This window comes from Acomys russatus, chromosome X (genome assembly GCF_903995435.1).
Source record: "Acomys russatus chromosome X, mAcoRus1.1, whole genome shotgun sequence".
Classification (NCBI taxonomy): domain Eukaryota; kingdom Metazoa; phylum Chordata; class Mammalia; order Rodentia; family Muridae; genus Acomys; species Acomys russatus.
This window is the reverse complement of record NC_067169.1, coordinates 53,298,101-53,315,524: the sequence shown is the minus strand read 5'-3', so window position 1 is coordinate 53,315,524 and position 17,424 is coordinate 53,298,101. Positions and strand designations below refer to the sequence as shown.

General features: G+C 42.5%; 2 protein-coding genes across 11 annotated transcripts in view; both read left to right on the top strand.

Annotated features, from left to right (window-relative positions):
* Phka1 (phosphorylase kinase regulatory subunit alpha 1) overlaps nucleotides 1–2,875 on the top strand; it is a 118,473-nt gene extending 115,598 nt beyond the window's left edge. For all 7 annotated transcript variants that reach the window (XM_051142268.1, XM_051142267.1, XM_051142266.1 and 4 more), the window contains 2 exons: nucleotides 1,620–1,820; nucleotides 2,519–2,875. In XM_051142268.1, the coding sequence (XP_050998225.1) occupies nucleotides 1,620–1,820; nucleotides 2,519–2,692 (375 nt within the window). In that variant the 3' untranslated portion in view covers nucleotides 2,693–2,875. The remainder of the gene's footprint in view (nucleotides 1–1,619; nucleotides 1,821–2,518) is intronic.
* An 8,099-nt stretch (nucleotides 2,876–10,974) lies between these two features.
* Hdac8 (histone deacetylase 8) overlaps nucleotides 10,975–17,424 on the top strand; it is a 222,153-nt gene continuing 215,703 nt past the window's right edge. For 2 of the 4 annotated variants that reach the window (XR_007830194.1, XM_051142033.1), the window contains exons 1-3: nucleotides 10,975–11,449; nucleotides 11,940–11,992; nucleotides 16,392–16,522. Coding sequence is in view for 3 of the 4 variants with exons in the window: in XM_051142033.1 (XP_050997990.1) it covers nucleotides 11,339–11,449; nucleotides 11,940–11,992; nucleotides 16,392–16,522 (295 nt within the window). In the remaining variant the exon portion in view is untranslated. The remainder of the gene's footprint in view (nucleotides 11,450–11,939; nucleotides 11,993–16,391; nucleotides 16,523–17,424) is intronic. The other 2 variants (XM_051142031.1, XM_051142030.1) reach the window with 2 other exon arrangements.

Below are 17,424 nucleotides of genomic sequence, written 5' to 3'. Positions count from 1 at the left end.
AGACCTTTACTGTCACATATGCACCTTTTCTGTAATAAAAACACTACGCTATCTGTGTATTTAAACAGATGCATTCTCTTCATTTGAACAATGTTGCAATATTAATAGTAAAATGTAAACCTAATACTTCTAAGAATCTTCAAAGAACTTTATGCTATTTAATTTGATTTTCAACCGAACTTTGTAAGATACCTAGGAAGAGACTATCTTTTCCTGTCTATAGGTAAGGAGACAGACTTAGAGATAGATTATTTAATGTCATTTTACTCCTGACACAAGTTTTGAATCCAAGTCTTTAGACTCTAAATATACTTTCTTCTACAAAATCAATATAATTTTACTAAAAAGCACTTCTCAATCTACTTCACCCCAAAATAACTTGTACTTTTGTAAAAATAATTTTTTTCTTACACCTTATCTAGCTCCCAAATAATGGCATTAAAATTTTAATGTTTTAAGCACTATAGCTGGGCAAATAATCATCTATTCTCACCTTACTATGCTGATCTGGACTATTTACCAGTCAACATGCCCCATTACCTGCCATCTAGTCTTGCCCTTGCTTTTCTTGCTCCATCTGTGTCTTCTTGGTGATTCTCTCATGGTATCCTCCTCATGGCCACCTCCTCACTGCCTGGTGACCTTCTTGACCCTTCTCTTCTCTCTCTGGGACCCCATAACTAGGATTAGAAACCTTACCTCAGCTGTCCTTTCCTGCTCAACTATTGACTGTTCAGCTCTTTATTTACCAATTAGAGATGATGGAGAACAATTTTACACAACATTGAGACAGGAGATTCTTCAATAATAATGGCAATGTCCACATCTGGACTGCAACCAGATCTCTGGGCACAGAAATCCAGAATCTGAATATACAGTGCACAAGACCATCCCCAACACACTTTAAATTTTTAAAAATGTGTATGGTATGTATATGCACCACATATATGCCTGGTCCTGTGGTAGTCAGAAGGAGAGGTCAGATTTCCTGAAACTGGAGTTATAGATGGTTGTTAGCCACCATATAGGTGCTGGGAATTGAACCTAGGTAATGCCTCTAGAAGAGTAGTCAGTGCTCTTAACCACTGAGCCATCTCTCCAGCCCCATAGCTGCATTTCTTAAGATCCATTTTATTATAACAATATGTAGCTATTTCGCTAATTTTATTCATCATATATATCATTTCAAGTTTGACTTCAGTGTTTTCTCTATTCAGGGTCATAGAGTTAGTCTCATAAATGGCTTCATAAAGCCTCATGAAGTTGCTATAGCATGTCATCATCTTTGCATTCATTGACATGTTTAGATTACTTTGAGTTTCATATGTGTGGCTGATGCTACCATAAACATAAACTTGGAGCTTTTTTCCTCTGGATTATTTTCTTAGGACAGACTCCCAGAGATGAGATTTTGGGTAAGAAAACATTTATACGTTTATGACTTTTGCTCTGTGTTACTAGATTGCCTCCAAAAATGATTAAACCAATTTACACCATTCCATTAAAGGGGCTGAAGGCCGACTTGCAGTTATAGCAGGTTTTGCTGCTTTTCAAAGGAAAGGATTGATGCTCTCAAGTTATAGTATCCTAGAAAGTGATTTTCTCTTTCTCTGGCACAGATGACCCCAGGTGAGATTAAATTCTCTGTCCATGTGGAGTCCGTCCTGAATCGTGTGCCACAGCCAGAGTACCGCCAACTTCTGGTTGAAGCCATCCTTGTTCTCACCATGCTGGCAGATATTGAAATTCATAGCATTGGAAGCATCATTGCTGTGGAAAAAATAGTGCATATTGCCAATGAGTTGTTCCTTCAAGAACAGGTAGGTTGCCTAATGTGGTAGAACCGCAGTCAAAGAATCTAGGAGTGTGGAGGCAGGAGGATTAAGAGTTCAAGGCCAGCCTCAACTATATAGTGAATTCAAGTCTAGTTCAAGCTACATGAGACCAAAAACATAGAACAGATGTTTCCTTTTCTTGGCCACTGTGAGAGAAGACAGTAGTATCCAAGATTTTCTAAACAATCCTATTTTTAAATGTTCTGGAATGCTGTCCATCCACATATCAGAAAATATGGTCCATTTCAGGCATAGACTCTAGATTTGTAATTCCTGTGGTCTTTTTGATTTAAGGTGGTTTAGAAAGAAATAACAATGAAATAAAATATGAAGCCAAAGTCAGTACTACTAGATGGTAGAGGTTCCAATGTAATCCCACCAGAGTTATCGCCAAGTGCTAACATTCTCTGTTATTAATAAATGTGAATCATTTAATCAATTATTAATTCATATTTTATTTTAAAAATTCTTTATAAAATTTAAATAGTAATTAAATTAATTTAGGGAGTCTAGTGTAGAAATTCATATCCATCCTTCATAACCCTGTCAACCACCTTCTGGTTAAACAGCCAAGGAATTGGTGATAGGGAGGCAGCTCTAAGGAACACTAATCAGAGTTTGACTTAGCAGGATTGGTAACTTTTCCTTTCCACTGTGTTTCCCCACCCTTTCAAACCAAATAGAAAACCCTCGGCGCGGATGATATCATGTTGGCAAAGGATCCCGCATCTGGCATCTGTACTCTACTGTATGACAGTGCACCCAGTGGCAGATTTGGCACCATGACCTACCTCTCCAAGGCAGCTGCCACCTACGTGCAGGAGTTTCTGCCACACAGCCTCTGTGCCATGCAGTGATGACCATGGGCTCTAGCTGCTGGAATCCTTTCAATATTTGGTCCGTCTCAGTTGATTGTGCATGGAACTGAAATGTTAACACCTGATCACTCCCCCATGTCCCTTTCCTGCCCCATCCCTCCCAAGAAGAGAAAACTTGGCTGATAATCTCACTACTTTTAAAGAACCCTTACTGGAGACTAGCCTCCATCCAGTGTGACGGTTCAGCCGGGCCTACAATCACTCTCTCTTCTTTTACGGTTCACAAAAGTCTGTGTGTGTTTTTACTCTGTAGAGCTGTTACCAGCTTAGTTTTCTACCTCCTGTTGGGGAGCAGGTATTAGTAACTTATTCCTGAAGCTTGGTTTTCTTATTTTCTTATTTCTGATGTGTGTATAGGAGTGGTGGGTATTGATTGGGCCCTTATTTCAAGAGAGTACATGCTAAATTGGATTTTATGCTACTGTAAATTGGAAGTGTCTACTCATCAAGTGCCTTCACTTAGCAAAAGCCAGTACCAGATTGTGGCTTCCATCTTCTCTCAAAGGTTGCTTCACTCTGAGTGGTGAAATAGTTTCTTTGTAGTAGTATTGCCTTTCACTGCTGTCCTTTCCCTATCTGCCCACAATGCCTACCCTCTCTGTGGTGAACTATTAAAAAAATGTAAGCTCACATGTAACTTTAAGGATTCCTGTGTTAACACTTGAAGTCAAAATTTATGAAGACACATATTTGAAAACACGTGGAATAACCCAGAGAAGTGGAGCTAGGAGGGAAAAGGAGAGGGCCAGGAGACCACCAGAGGTAGGTAGGTTGCTTGTGAAGAGCCTTGGACACCAAGGCCTTGCCTCTGGAGCATATACACCACACAATAGCCAGCGCCTATCTTGAGCAAAGAGAAATCCTGTAGTCCAGTCTGTGGCTGCCTCACTGAACACCCCTTTCCTGGACTTTTGGTCTCCATTTCACCTAGTCACTCCCCACCACATCTAACCACCCCTTCATAACTTCCCCCCTGCCACATTTATTCTTCAATTCTATTACTGACATTTGTTTTCACTGTTTGATTCTAGTTCTTAAATCCTTTAATCATGGTATCTGTGGCCGAGTATTTATTGTTACACAATATCTGTGTGTGTAAGTGGTTAAATACTATGTAAGTATTTCTAATATGTCTGTTTGTCTGTCTTGACATTTGATTGACTGAATAAGCATGTAAATAATAATGCAAGCCAAGCCTGGTCATACTCAACTGCTAATCCAAGCACTTGAGAGGCTGAGGCAGGAGGATCATGAATTCAAAGCCACCCTGGGCTACATAGCAAGTTCCAGGACAGCCCGAGTATGAAACCCTGTCTCAAAAACATTTTAAAGCATGTTGTGTGTCTGAGAGAGCAGTGTGGCTGGCCTCAGGCTGACACACAAAGGGTAGTAGAAATATATCTTCTGTCCTGGTCTCTGCTTCTGTGTATAGGTAGCCTGGCTTAGCAGAGGCTTCTCCTAATTTTCTTTGTTTCTACCCAGATAATTCCCTACTTGACTCCCTTTTCCCTCAAAATTTTAAAGATTGCCTCCCAGAATAGTAATGGGTATGATAGAGCTAGTGAGCTCAAAACAGTCACAGAATCGGGAGCAGTCTTCTGAGCACACTTGGTAAGCGCAGTATGCTAGCAGACAGGTAGTGGAAGCAATAGACAGATGGCCCACCTGTCCCCTCCCACAAAACATGGGAACACACAGTGAGTAGCTTTCTGGTCACTTTTGAGGTGAACATGCAACCTGTTCTGCGCCAGTTTGTCTTTTCACAACCTTTAGGTGTACCCCAGTCATAAGAAGCATGCCAAGCACTGTGGGAGCGGGGGTGGGGGGGAGGGTTGCCACTCCTTCCAGGACCTCTTTTCTTGAATTGACACTGATACCTGCATTTCTCTGGGTTTGTCTGTGGATGGAATGCCCAGGCACTGGTATTTAATTTTTAAAGTAACTTTTCAGAAAACATTACTGATATTTTGTCATTTTAAGAGTGTTAATATGAAGAAAAACACATGCTGTAACTTTTTTAAAACACAGAATACTTTGAAGTTAGAATAAAGAATTTACTATGTCTGATGTTACTGCACAAAACCTTATATATGTTTTTATGATTGAACCTAATTCACGATTATTTCACATAATATGTTTTATTATACAGTATACCCAAAGCTCATTAACTGGATCAAATAGAGTAACATTTGTCTACTTTGTATTATAATATGCCACATACCATATGTAAAAAAACAGGTTTAGTGTTATCTTTAGACAGACTGCTAAAAGTATAAGGTGGAGTTTTACTGTATTTCAACTCTCTATAAGTGGTATTTCTAAACTAATGGAGAAGAACTTAAATAGTTTATACTAAGTATTATCAATATTTCACATATTGTTTAAAATACTCACTGACTTGAGCTGCGGGGTGCTGGCCCACGCCTTTAATTCCAGCACTTGCGAGGCACAGGCAGGTGGATCTCTGTGAGTTCAAGGCCAGCCTGGTCTAGAGAGTGAGTTCCAGGACTACATAGAGAAACCCTGTCTCAGAAAACTAAAAAAGAAATATTCACTGGCGATTTCTATAACAAGAGAGTACTTATACAGCAAAGAACAGTGTCTCCACACTCCCTGTCTAGATAATTTAGTTTGACTGCATTGCGGGAATTTGACACAACTGGTATGGCAAAAGTTGTCACCATTAGCCATAGTTTACAGAATCGTGTGTGTGTGTGTGTGTGTGTGTGTGTGTGTGTGTGTGTGTGTGTGTGTGTGTGTGTTCATGTATGTCAAGTACTTTTGTGTACCTGCATGTGAGGGCCAAAGGACAACCTGGGGTGTTACTCCTCAGAAGCTCCCCCTCTACTTTTCTTTTTTGTAGTAGAGTCTTTCACTAGACTGGGCTGACTAGTCAGTAAGCCTCAAGGATCCTGTCTAGGTCTCTAGCACCATGCCCAGATTTTTCTATGGGTCCTGGGCATCAAACTCACGCTTACATGGCAGGCACTTTACTCACCAAGCCATCCCCCCAGCCCCTTAGTCTTTACTTTTTCTCCAGTTGGAGTAACCTCAGGTCTTAGTTTGCTCAGTGGAGCCCTTACTTACACTTCTTTTCCTGGAATAATTTTTAATATCACATTCTGTCACCCATAAGTGTTGTAGGGTTGATGATATCATCATCTTGTATCTAGTAGAAGTCTGACTTCTTTCAAGGCAGTGCCTCAAAGCCAAGAGCCTAGCCTCAAATCACAAGAAGTACTTAACATCAGTGAATGTGATTTAGATAAATGTAAAACATACTTAAGATGCTTGACATAACAATCCTTACAGCAAATAATATGTGAGTGCTCGCCAAATACATAGGCAATCTTAACTTTACAGCCCACATGTGGAGTAGGTGATGTTGACACCTTACTATAGGTGAGGAAGCCAAGGCATTGATAGCTGAAGTAAATTACCCAAGGTAAATTAGCTAATAAGTCACTACTCTGGGATTTGAACTCCTGTACTGATTTTAGAGTTTAGAGTTCCCATTCATAACAATTGTATTCTTCAAGGAAGATATGTTAGGAGATGATGGAAAGACAAGGGTCGGTGTGTTGAAGCATCAGTGGAAAGGTTGTGAGCCAAGAAAAGGCAGCCAATGCGAAAGTGCTATTTCAATTGATTCATTTTTCTTCTTCCTGCCTCTGCCAGCAAAGGAAGGCAAGGGAGGGCTACAAAAGAAACTGCCCCATCCATTCTGACCTTGCAGGTTCAAACGTTACATTTGGCAATAGTAGGAAAAAGCAAGTTAAGTCATTGTTTAGAGTCATAACCTGTCCTATTGCCTGTTTGTCCAAGCATAAGGCTAAAGTTTCTGAGTGGGAAAGGATCTTTGACTATTTTTGCAGTGTATATAATGGGTATAGTAATCCTTCTTGAAACTAATTATCCTCTCCTCCTAATATCCACACCTAGGAATCTCAAATTATTTTCTTCCAACTCAAAGATCCTCACCATGGTAGGGGACGGGTCTTAATGACATCCAGGGTGTGCAAACAATCTCTCCTTACCCCTCACTGGGGTGTGGGTGTGTTTGCACACACATGTACATGTGTGCAAGCCAGAGGTCAACATCAGGTGTCTGCTTCAATCACTCTCCACCTATTTTTAGAGACAAGTTCAATCACCGAACCTGCACTCAAAGAGATCTGCCGACTTCGGCCTCCCTACACCGAGGTGGCAGACAGCTGGCCTGTATGTAGGTGCTGGGGATCTGAACTCAGGTCAACATGCCTGTACAGCAAACACTTCACTGAGCTATCTGCCCAGTCCCAATTTCCTATTCAGTTTTTGAAAAATGTAATTCACTCTGGTGCTACAAAGAGAATGGTGGCCGGGTAGTAAGAATAGGCGAGGTCTGCAAGATAGCTCAGTTGGTAAAGTGCTTGTTGTATCCAGATTCAACCCCCAGAACCCATATTTTAAAAGCTGGGCATGGTGACACATACTTCTAGTTCCAGTGCTGGGGAGATGGGTGTGGATCCTTGGGGCTTGCTAGTCAACCAGTGTAGCCTACTCAGCAAGTTCCAGGCCAGTGAGCGACCATGTCTCAAAAAACAAGGGGAATGGCACCTGAGAAGTTATACTTGAAGAAATACACATGCACCCATGTTGTGTGACAGACTTTTCCTGGGAAGATACGGCACACAGATAGGGAGCCCACAATAGACCAAAGTACAGATACCACTCAAGTCCAACTTTACGAGCCATTGACTTTTATTGAGGTTACTAACAGGAATATAGATAAGAGATGACTCACAGGAGCAGAAATGACTCAAAGAAAGCTGTATCACCAAAGCCTACCCCAGCATTGGTGACAGCTCACAAAACCTGAAAATCTGGAGCACACTACACAGCTCAACAATTTGGAGAGTGCCCTCTTCAGATACCTCAGCTGGAGGAGCTTGGTTTCAGTCTTGGAGGAAACTGCTATATAACAACCCTGCACACACATATATACCCAACACACACACATACACACACACACACACACACACACACACACGTGTAGAAGGAAAGACCAAATAGATATTTACCAAGGATATGGTGGCCAGTTTGGGGTAGCAGATGTGTAGAAGGAAGAAGCAGGTGTGTTTCAGGCTTGTCTTAGAGATGGAAGTGATGGAAATTGCTGATGGATTGGATCTATAAGTGAAGAAACAGAAATGGGCACAGAGCTCTTAGGTGTCTGGCTTGTGCAACAGGGACAGGTGTGAATATGGGGAAAGACTAGAAATGACTTGGTCGGGGAAATCAGAAGTTCAGTTTGGGAAACAATGAAGTTATATTCAGAATTATAAGCTATGTCCAACTATTTCATTCATATTATTCTGGCTATATTGGCCACTCATAACTTCATCTTTTTTAAACTATGGAAGTGTGTGTGTGTGTGTGTGTGTGTGTGTGTGTGTGCGCGCGCACACACACGCATGCACACATGCATCAGTTGTTTGATACACTACTTTTGGGTTTTTTGTTTTATTTTATTTTTTCGAGACAGGGTCTTACCTCAAAAAACAGTAGACCAAGCCAGCCTTGAATTTACAAAGATCTGCCTGCCTCTGCCTTCTTGGTGCTGGAATTAAAATTGTGTAGCACCACACCCAGCTGACCTATTGTTTTATGAGACTTAACCCTTTTTAAAACACATTTTTTCAGTCCTACTTCAAAGTCCATCCTGCCCTACTCTTTTTTTTGGGGGGGGGGGTTCAAGACAGGATTTTTTTGTGTAGCCTTGACTGTCTAGGCTGGCCTTGAACTCACAGTGATCAGCCTGTCCATGCCTCTCAAGTGCTGGGATTAAAGACGTGTACCACCATTCCCAGTTCCTCCCTTATTCTTAGCATTCTTCCTCCCTTTTGGGCTTTTTTTCTTTTTGGTGCCTCACATTTTAAGCACACACTCTCATCACTGAACTAAGACCCTACTTTCTCATACAGGACCTGGCAGTGTTCTCTTCACACATTTTTAATTTTTCAAAGTTTTCAGCAGCTCGCTTTCATCCCTTCCACTCTCCCCACTATCCAGGTGGCAAGGAGGCCAGTCCTATTGAGCTTCCCAGGCACTACTGCTTCCTTTCTTTCCCCACTGCTGCCAGCCTAGTTTAAGTCAGTGAGCATTCCTTCCGTGTATGGACGTTTGCGGCATGCACAGCTCCAGTATCTCAAGTAACTAATTTTCATACACAACTGCTGCTCTAGAATATTTTTCTGAAGATTCTAAGGGGTTGGGGTCTACCTCACTTGCCTGGCTGACAGAGACCAGGGTTTCATCTCCAGCACTACAAAAACTCTCCGTTTTGAAGAGAGTAAAGTATGTTTTTGTTAGCTCAGTACTGAAGTCTTTCATGATCTGGCCTGTTCCACTAAAATCGAGTAGAATTTTTAAAATTATTTACAGATTTTTTAAAATTTTGATGTGGGGGACAGGGTTTTACTGGTAGCCCCTAGGTGGCCTAGACTGGTCTCACATTTGTGATTCTTCTGCCTCTGCCTCTTGAATGCTTGGAATCGTGGCATGTGCCACCAAGCCCAGCTTTCTTCTTTGTATTTAAATTGTTTTATGCTTATTATTCTGTGCGTGTTTGTATGTGGGTGGGTATTCCTGTGCATTGGCACATGGATGTGGAGGTCAGAGGACAGCTTGTAGGAGCTGTTTTTCACCTTCCACTGTGTGGTATCCAGAGACTGAACTTGGATCATCAAGCTTAGCAGAAAGTACCTTTGCCCACTGAGCCATCTTGCCTGTAACCATTCTTTGTATTTTTTTATAAGCTGCTGCTTCCAGTCAGCATGCCCTCCCATCCTCACAAAGCACCATACTGTACATCCTCTAAGATATTCTCAAATGCTACTAAGACTCCTACTTACCCATTTATTGAATGTTCCGTATTAACTACTTAATGCTTATTTTATTAACTAAGCTCAGCACCCTGCATTCATTATCTGGCTCTGTATGGATATGCTTTCTAATGCAGTTGTCTTATTTTCTCTATAATAATGCAGATTCCTTGAGAGCACAGTGTATCTTTGAATCTATAGCTAAAGTGTACACTTAGTTGGTAGAAATGCTTGGCTAACTGAATGATTACCGTGCTTTGAACTAGTTCCTATGGAAGAATACTAATGCAGAATAACTGGTTCCATTCTAATTGGAGACCAAATGCATTGCACACATGCACGCACACACATAAGCACATGCCAAGATTACAAGCATATTAAGTACTGAGGAGATACTAAATGGAATACTGACCACAGATGTAGCACAAAGTCAACCTGGAAGAATGAAATTCATGTAGAAAAAGGAGTATTTGGATTGGGGGGTGTTAGGTAGGCCTACTTGTGGATTGTTTTTCTACTTCACTCTATGACTGATAATGGTTTTTGTTCTTCAAAGTACATCTGTAAGGTGGACACATTACAGCTTCCTTCATGGAACTGTTGAAAGGTTTCAATGAGATAATAACCAAAGTTTCAAGGAAGTTACAGATGTGGGGCTTGTCTCAGAGGTTTCAGTAGGTCAGTTCAGTATGATGTGAGTGTTGGGATCCTGGGAACTGACCAGGTAGGCTCAGATCACAAGGTATCCAGAAACCCAAAACTTCTGATGGAAATAATAACATTGCCCGAGGACACACAAACACCCTGAACACCAAACCTAAAACATTTGCCCTAACTATTGTTTAGCTGCACAGGCAAATGAAAGGAAGTGTGGGTTCCAGGGATATTGGGGGAGGGGAGAGGGGGGAGCTGCGCTTTCCAACTGCTTGGGAGACTTCATGTGCTTTCCAACACGTGAAAGCTACAAGAGGATGCTGGCATCTCTTTTGTTGAGATTCTACCCTGCTATTTCCACAACCTCAGCCAGTTTCAGAAAGGTGATATTAGAGTTGTCAGAATGGATTATTGGTGAGATTATTATATCTCTCACGGACAGTGATGAAAAGCGGTGAACTAAAGTTGCAGCACGAAATTTACTGTGTAAAAAGTTCAAACTATTTGGTCCATTAATTCCATAGCTCCTCAAAGCCTTAGGAATATAGTCCTGGGATGCAGTTTGGTGGTGGTGGGTCCGACGTGGCTATTGACATTTAACATTTAAATGGTGATATTTACAGTTTGAAAACTTAAAAGAGTTGAGACTCCTTTTAGCGCTAAAACTTGAAATTGCAGCTTTTAGTGTTTAGATGTAATTCTTCCGCTACCGTGCTCCCTTAAAACTACATTTCCCAGAATGCTCTGAGGCTCGACTGACCTCATTTCAAATGGCCCCGTAGGGCAACAAGGCTGCCTAGTTTTGACCGTGCTACCTGTGCCATGAAAAAAAATCGATCTCAATTGGCAGCTATTTGGGCTTTTATATCTGTAAGGCCCCCTTTTGAACTGTGGTCATTCAAAGAAGGGATCTTGTCTGGGAGGGCCCATCCATCCTTGCAGTTGGACGAGGGATCAGGGAAACTGTCTCCAGCGAACTAAATAAGAGGGAATGTTGACCAGGGAGCACCGCTGGGGCTGAACAGAGGAGCAGGAACCGGAGCTCAGGCTGAGTCCGAAAACTGTTGGCTCCAGACTTTGGCTTGGGGACATTTGGAAGTGGGAGATGGAGATGCCAGAGGAACCCGCCAATAGTGGGCATTCGCTCCCTCCGGTTTATATTTACAGTCCCGAGTATGTCAGCGTATGCGACTCCCTCGCCAAGGTTCCCAAAAGGGTAAGAGAGATCTGCCTGAAAGACCATGGTTTTGGCGGATGGGGGTGGGAGAGTGTGAAAGGGAGTACATTAGGAAGCAGAGGAAACTGCAGTGAGGGATACCGTCAGCAAAATTTAACTAGCAGTGTCAGGCTCGCCGAGCTGAAGCAGAAGGAAGTGGTTCCTTACCTTTGGGGAGCAAAGCGGGCATCCAAGGCTTGGGTGGGGGCGGGGGAGGGGAAGGACTGGTGCAGAGAGGTGAGTGGAGTTTCTAATAGGAGGGGATCATTGAAGTCCTGGACCACAGACTCTTAGAGAGTATTCCGTCGCTTGTGTTAAATAAGGCTGGCGATTTTGAGACTTTGTATTGTCTTAAGTGTGTGCTAATTGTTAAAGTAACAAAAGGAAGAGACCAAGTAGTTAGTTCTTTGCGCAGGATGTTGTTAATGGGATTTCAGTACGTTGAATCTTGAGGAGACTGTTCTGCCTTTCTTTTATGCTGACATTTCAGGCCAGTATGGTTCACTCTTTGATCGAAGCCTATGCCCTGCATAAACAAATGAGGTACGTATGTTGACCTTTCTGAACATGATCGTCCCTGAAGCCAGATGTGTTCATAGCCTTGCCTCCTAATGGGACTAACCAGGGAGAAATGGTGCTTTAATAAAAAGCTTTTGTGGAAGTGTTCATAGTATTTTATATACATCTGTAACTAAGGAAGTAACTTTGAAAGGATTGAGAACACCCGGGAAAGGCACACAGTTAAGCAATTAAGATTCATTAGAAATGAAACTTTGAGCAGGGCTGATGGGGCACACCTTTAGTCCCAGCACTGGGGAGGCAGAGGTAGGTGGATCCTTGCGAGTTCGAGGCCAACTTGATCTACAAAACGAGTCCAGGACAGCCAAGACTACACAGAGAAACCCTGTCTCAAAAAAAAAAAAAGAAAGAAAAAGAAAAAGAAAGAAAGAAAGAAAGAAAAAAGAAAAGAAAAGAAAAAGAAAAAGAAAGAAAAAAGAAAAAAGAAAAGAAACTTTGATGCTAGGTGCGTGGGGAGCTGTTAAGCAGGGAAGTGTTCCGTTTTTCATTTTATATTTGGTTTGGGTTTGTTTTGTTTCCTAAAGCTAAGTTTGAGGATGTGGGTTCAATTTGAGACTTTCAGATGTGCCGCCCCACCCCCATCACCACCAAACTTTGACCAGGGCTTTGTTGAGATCAGGCTACAACTCAAGAAAGAGCTAGCTACTTGCTTCTCAAAAACAAGCCAAAACCAAGCTTCCTGCTGATCACCAACTCTATATTTAATGTCATAAATGCAAGTAGTATGGGCCTGGCACATGCCAAATCAGATTTTCTCGTGCCGAACCAACTGGGTGACCGGCTACATTGCCTAAGAGTCTCATTTTCCTCACAGAAAGTAATGTAATAGGTTTCCAGGTTTTCTCCTTACTAGTAAGTTATTTTTGTTGTGTACACTTTTAGGAATGTTGTGGTGTTGTTTTGAGACAGGGTCTCACTGTGTAGGTCCTGGCCAGGAACTCTTTATGTTGACCGGGACAGCTGTGAACTTACTAAGTATCCACCTGTCTCTGCCTGCCAGGTGCTGGGATCAAAAGGTATTCGTCACCACACCTGGCTAGGAATGTTTTTCTTTCTTTCTTTCTTTTCTTGGTTTTCTTGGTTTTTTGAGACAGGGTTTCCCTGTGTATCCTTGGAGACCAGGCTGGCCTCAAACTTACAGTGATCCACCTGCCTCTGCCTCCTGAGTGCTGGGATTAAAGGCGTGTGCTATCACCACCCAGCTAAGGAATGTTTTTCTACCATTGCTTAATGCCTGTGTTTGTCAAGATAAATACTTGCCTTTCCTTAAAGTATTTTAACAGTTTTCTGAGCCTGCTGGTGCAGGCTTTTAATTCTAGGCCTTTGGAAGGCTAAACATCACAGCTTTAAAGCCAGGCTGGGTAGCTTAGCTAGACCCTGTCTCAAAATAAAAATCTTAAAGGGGTTTAGCATATTATTTAGTGTGTAGAACACTTGCCTAACATACACGAGGCCTAGGCTCCCACACAAAATTAACACTTAAAATATTGTATTGCAAACAAGGTGTTAAAGCAAGACTCCTTAGCTTGCTGTTAAGGAGGAGCTGGCTGTAAATATTTTGTTTTAGGGTGCAGTGAGTGGAAGGTGCTGCAAGACGGAACTTTTAGACAGGCAATAGCTTGTGAAAAAAATTGAGACAAGGTCTCTCTGTGTAGCCCTGGCTGTCCTGGAACTCACTATGGGAGACCAGGCTGGCCTTTAATTCACAGAGATTACTGCTTGCCTCTGCCTCCTGAGTGCTGGGATTAAAGGCATGCACCATTACAGCGGGCACCTTGAAATTTTTATTTCAAACATTTTATTACACTGCATTTATTTATTTTGATGGGGTGTGGGTGCATGAGGGTGTGGTCAAGTGCCAGAATACACATGTAGCGCTCAGAAAACAACTTGCAGGAATTAGTTCTCTCCTTCCACCACCTGGAGATTGAACTCAGGTTGTCAGGATTGGCAGCAAGTGACTGCACCTGCGGAGCCATCTTGCTGGCTCAGAAATTTCATTTTAATGGGCAGCCCTTTCACCTCTCCTGGTATAAACATGTGTACTTGAAAAAGCAAGACTGCTTGATTTTGTTTATATATTTAAGGTTTCAGGTTGAACCACAGGATTTCAAACACCTTGGCTATTGTAGTTGCCTAAATACCCTACCTGTATAAATTCACAGTCAACTCATGGTTGCATTCCCATTCAGAAAACATACATGACTACCTTTCAGTGGCCTTCAATTTGAATGGGCAAGCATCTTGTTAAGATACAATTTGTTAGAATACAAATTGTGGTTCAGTCAGCCTAGGGTAGGACTCGGGCTCTGGCTTTCTAAAGAGGAAATGCCGTGCTTCTAGTGTCTCACCTGCCTGTTTAGCAGCAAGGGCTAGAGAATGTAAGTGCAGCAGAATCCAGGAGAGAAAACGGGCAGTCAGCAGGTTAGAGGCCAGAAATCCCATGTAACTCATTCATTCCTTTCCTCACTTCCGGGGAGGCACTGATTGAGAGGCTCTAACCATTTGCTCCACCTACCCTTCCTCTGGGAGCTAGATATAAGAGACCAAGTAGTAGAAAGTTTACATTAGAAGACACTGGGGAGATGACATAGAAAGCAAGAGTACTTTGCTGTGCAAGCAAGAGGACCAAAGTTGGAATTCCCAGAATCCACAGGAAAGGCTGGTTTTATCACACATACCCATAACTCCATTGTCTTGGCAGGGGTAGGCAAGACTCAGTAATTGCTGGGGCTTGCTCATTGCCAGTCTAGCTCCTGGTTTAGATTCAGTGAGCGATGCTGTCTCAAGTGACTATGGGGGAGAGTTATAGAGCAGGACATGTGACATTCTCTGGCCTCTGCCCATCTACAGACTTGCAAACCCCCATGCATACATGACTACAAAGCCTACCCACAGTAAATAGATAGGTAAACAAACAAACAGCCCCTTTTTACATTTGCTTCTCTCTCCCTCTCCCCGCTCTCTCTCCAGGGTCTTATAGAGCCCAATTTAGTCTGGAACTTGCTATGAAGCCCAGGCTGGCCTCACACTCATGAGCCTCCTGTCTCTCAAGTGCTAGGACTACATTCATGTGCTGCCATACCTAACATGTTAGCTTTATATACTGGTTTTTTCCAGTGCTGGGAATCAACCATAGGGCCTTGCACTTGTAGATGTTGTATAACTGAACTCCATCCCCAGCCCATTTTCCCTACTTTTGACACTAATGTTGATGATAGTAGATGTTATCATTTCATCTCCACATAAGGCCACTAAGTTGACTCATTTTGCAAATGAGAAAGGTGCAGTACAGGAGAGGCAACTTACCTGAAGTTACAGAACCAGTGAGTAGCGAGAGGGAGGAAAGGAATCCGCTTCTCTGGCTCTAAATTCTAACTGTGTGATAACCAAGCTGCCTGTTAAAGCAAAGACACACAGGGATGAGAACACAAAGCGTAGCATCAAAGCTAACACAAGTGATTAAACATCTAACTGAGAGGATTAGCCAGTCCAAGTAGCAACTACTGATTCAAATGTAAGTAGCTTTGCTGGTTTGTCATGAGAAATGCAACTCACAAAGTGAGGCTTATGTCTCAGTCTTTTAAAAATATCGTTTTATATTTATTTATGTTACACGTATGAGTGTTTGCCTGCGTGTGTGTGTGTGTGTGTGTGTGTGTGTGTGTGTGTGTGTGTGTGTGTTAGCTATGGAGGTCAAACGATGGGCGTCAGATCTGGAACTGGAGTTAAGCATGGTTGTAAGTCACCATATAAGTGCTGGGAACTGAACCCCAGTCCTCTGCAAGAGCAGCAAGTTCTCTTATGCTCTGAGCCATCTCTCCAGTCCAAGAGTTCTTTTAAAGTTGATTGATTGAGTGGTTGGTTGATTGATTGATTGATTGATTGATTGATTGGGATATGTGTGCCACAGAGCACACGTGGACATGTGGATGCCAAAGGCCACAGTTCTCTCCTCTACAATATGGGTCCCAGGGATTAAACTTGGGTTGTCTGGCTTAGTGGCTGGGGCCTTGATCCACTGAGCCATCCGGCTGGCCCTAGGTTAATAAGGTCCTTGTGGCTAAACCAGGTACCTTGATCGACGAGTATCTGTTTGAGTTCAATGTGGTTATTCAGTTATGCTCCCCTACCTAAAAACTCAAAGGAAAAACCATTGCCTCTTCCTAGTGGAGTCAATCTCATAGCTGAGGAGGTGAAGACTGAACTGCGCAGTGGAGGAATAGCATGTGTGTCTGACTTCAGCTCACTGGCCTCAGAAGCTGGGAGTTGTCTTTTCTGTTCAGACTGTTGGCTGCTGTTTCTAGCACCTTGCATACTCTGGGTCTGACCCTCTACTCTATGTTCGCTCTGTTGATATTAGGATAGTAAAGCCCAAAGTGGCCTCCATGGAGGAGATGGCCACCTTCCACACTGATGCCTATCTGCAGCATCTCCAGAAGGTTAGCCAAGAAGGTGACGAGGACCATCCAGACTCCATAGAATATGGACTAGGTAAGGTTTTCTCAGGCAACAGTGGAAGATCGAAAGAGCCCTCACCCGTAGTTATGTTACTTAATTTGTGTCTGTGTATATGTATGTATGTTTGTGTGTGGCGGTGTGCATGTGTCTGCTGGTACCCAAGTGGAACCAAAGGTCAACACTGCGTGCCTTCCTTAATCACTCCCCACCATAATTTTTGAGACAGAGTATCTTATTGAACTTGAACCTCACCATTTGGACTGGGTTGGCTGGTCAAAGATCTGCAACAATCTACTTGTCTCCACTCCTCCGCTGCTGGGGTTAGTAGATGTCTGTCTATTCATGCCTCCTATGGCAGGTTTGAACGGGTACTAGGAATCTGAATTCAGGCCCTCCTACTTGTGTGGTAGACATTTTACTGACTGATCTACCTCCCTAACCCCAAATACTTTCTCCTTTAAATAAAAAAAAAAAACAAAAACCTTTATTTTAAATTTTTAATGATTTATTTTTAGTGTTCTGCCAGCATGTACACCTGCAGGCCAGAAGAGGGCACCAGATCTTATTATAGATGGTTGTGAGCCACCATGTGGTTGCTGGGGATTGAACCTGGACCCTCTGGAAGAGCAGCCAGTGCTCTTAAGTGCTGAGCCATCTCTCCAGCCTAAATTCTTTGTTTTGAATTTTATCTGTATGTGTGTGTGCCTGAGTGTATGTATGTGTACCACATGCATGCAGTGCCAGTGGAGGTCATAAAAGGCCTTACAGCCCTTAGAACTGAAGTTATAGATGGTCGCGAGCTACCATGTGGGTTCTAGGAATTGAACCCAGGTCCTCTAGAAGAGCAATAAATGCTCTTAACTGCTGAGCCACTTCTCCAGACCAATATTTTTTAATTAAAAAAATAATAATATAACTGGTGTCCATGTGTGTGC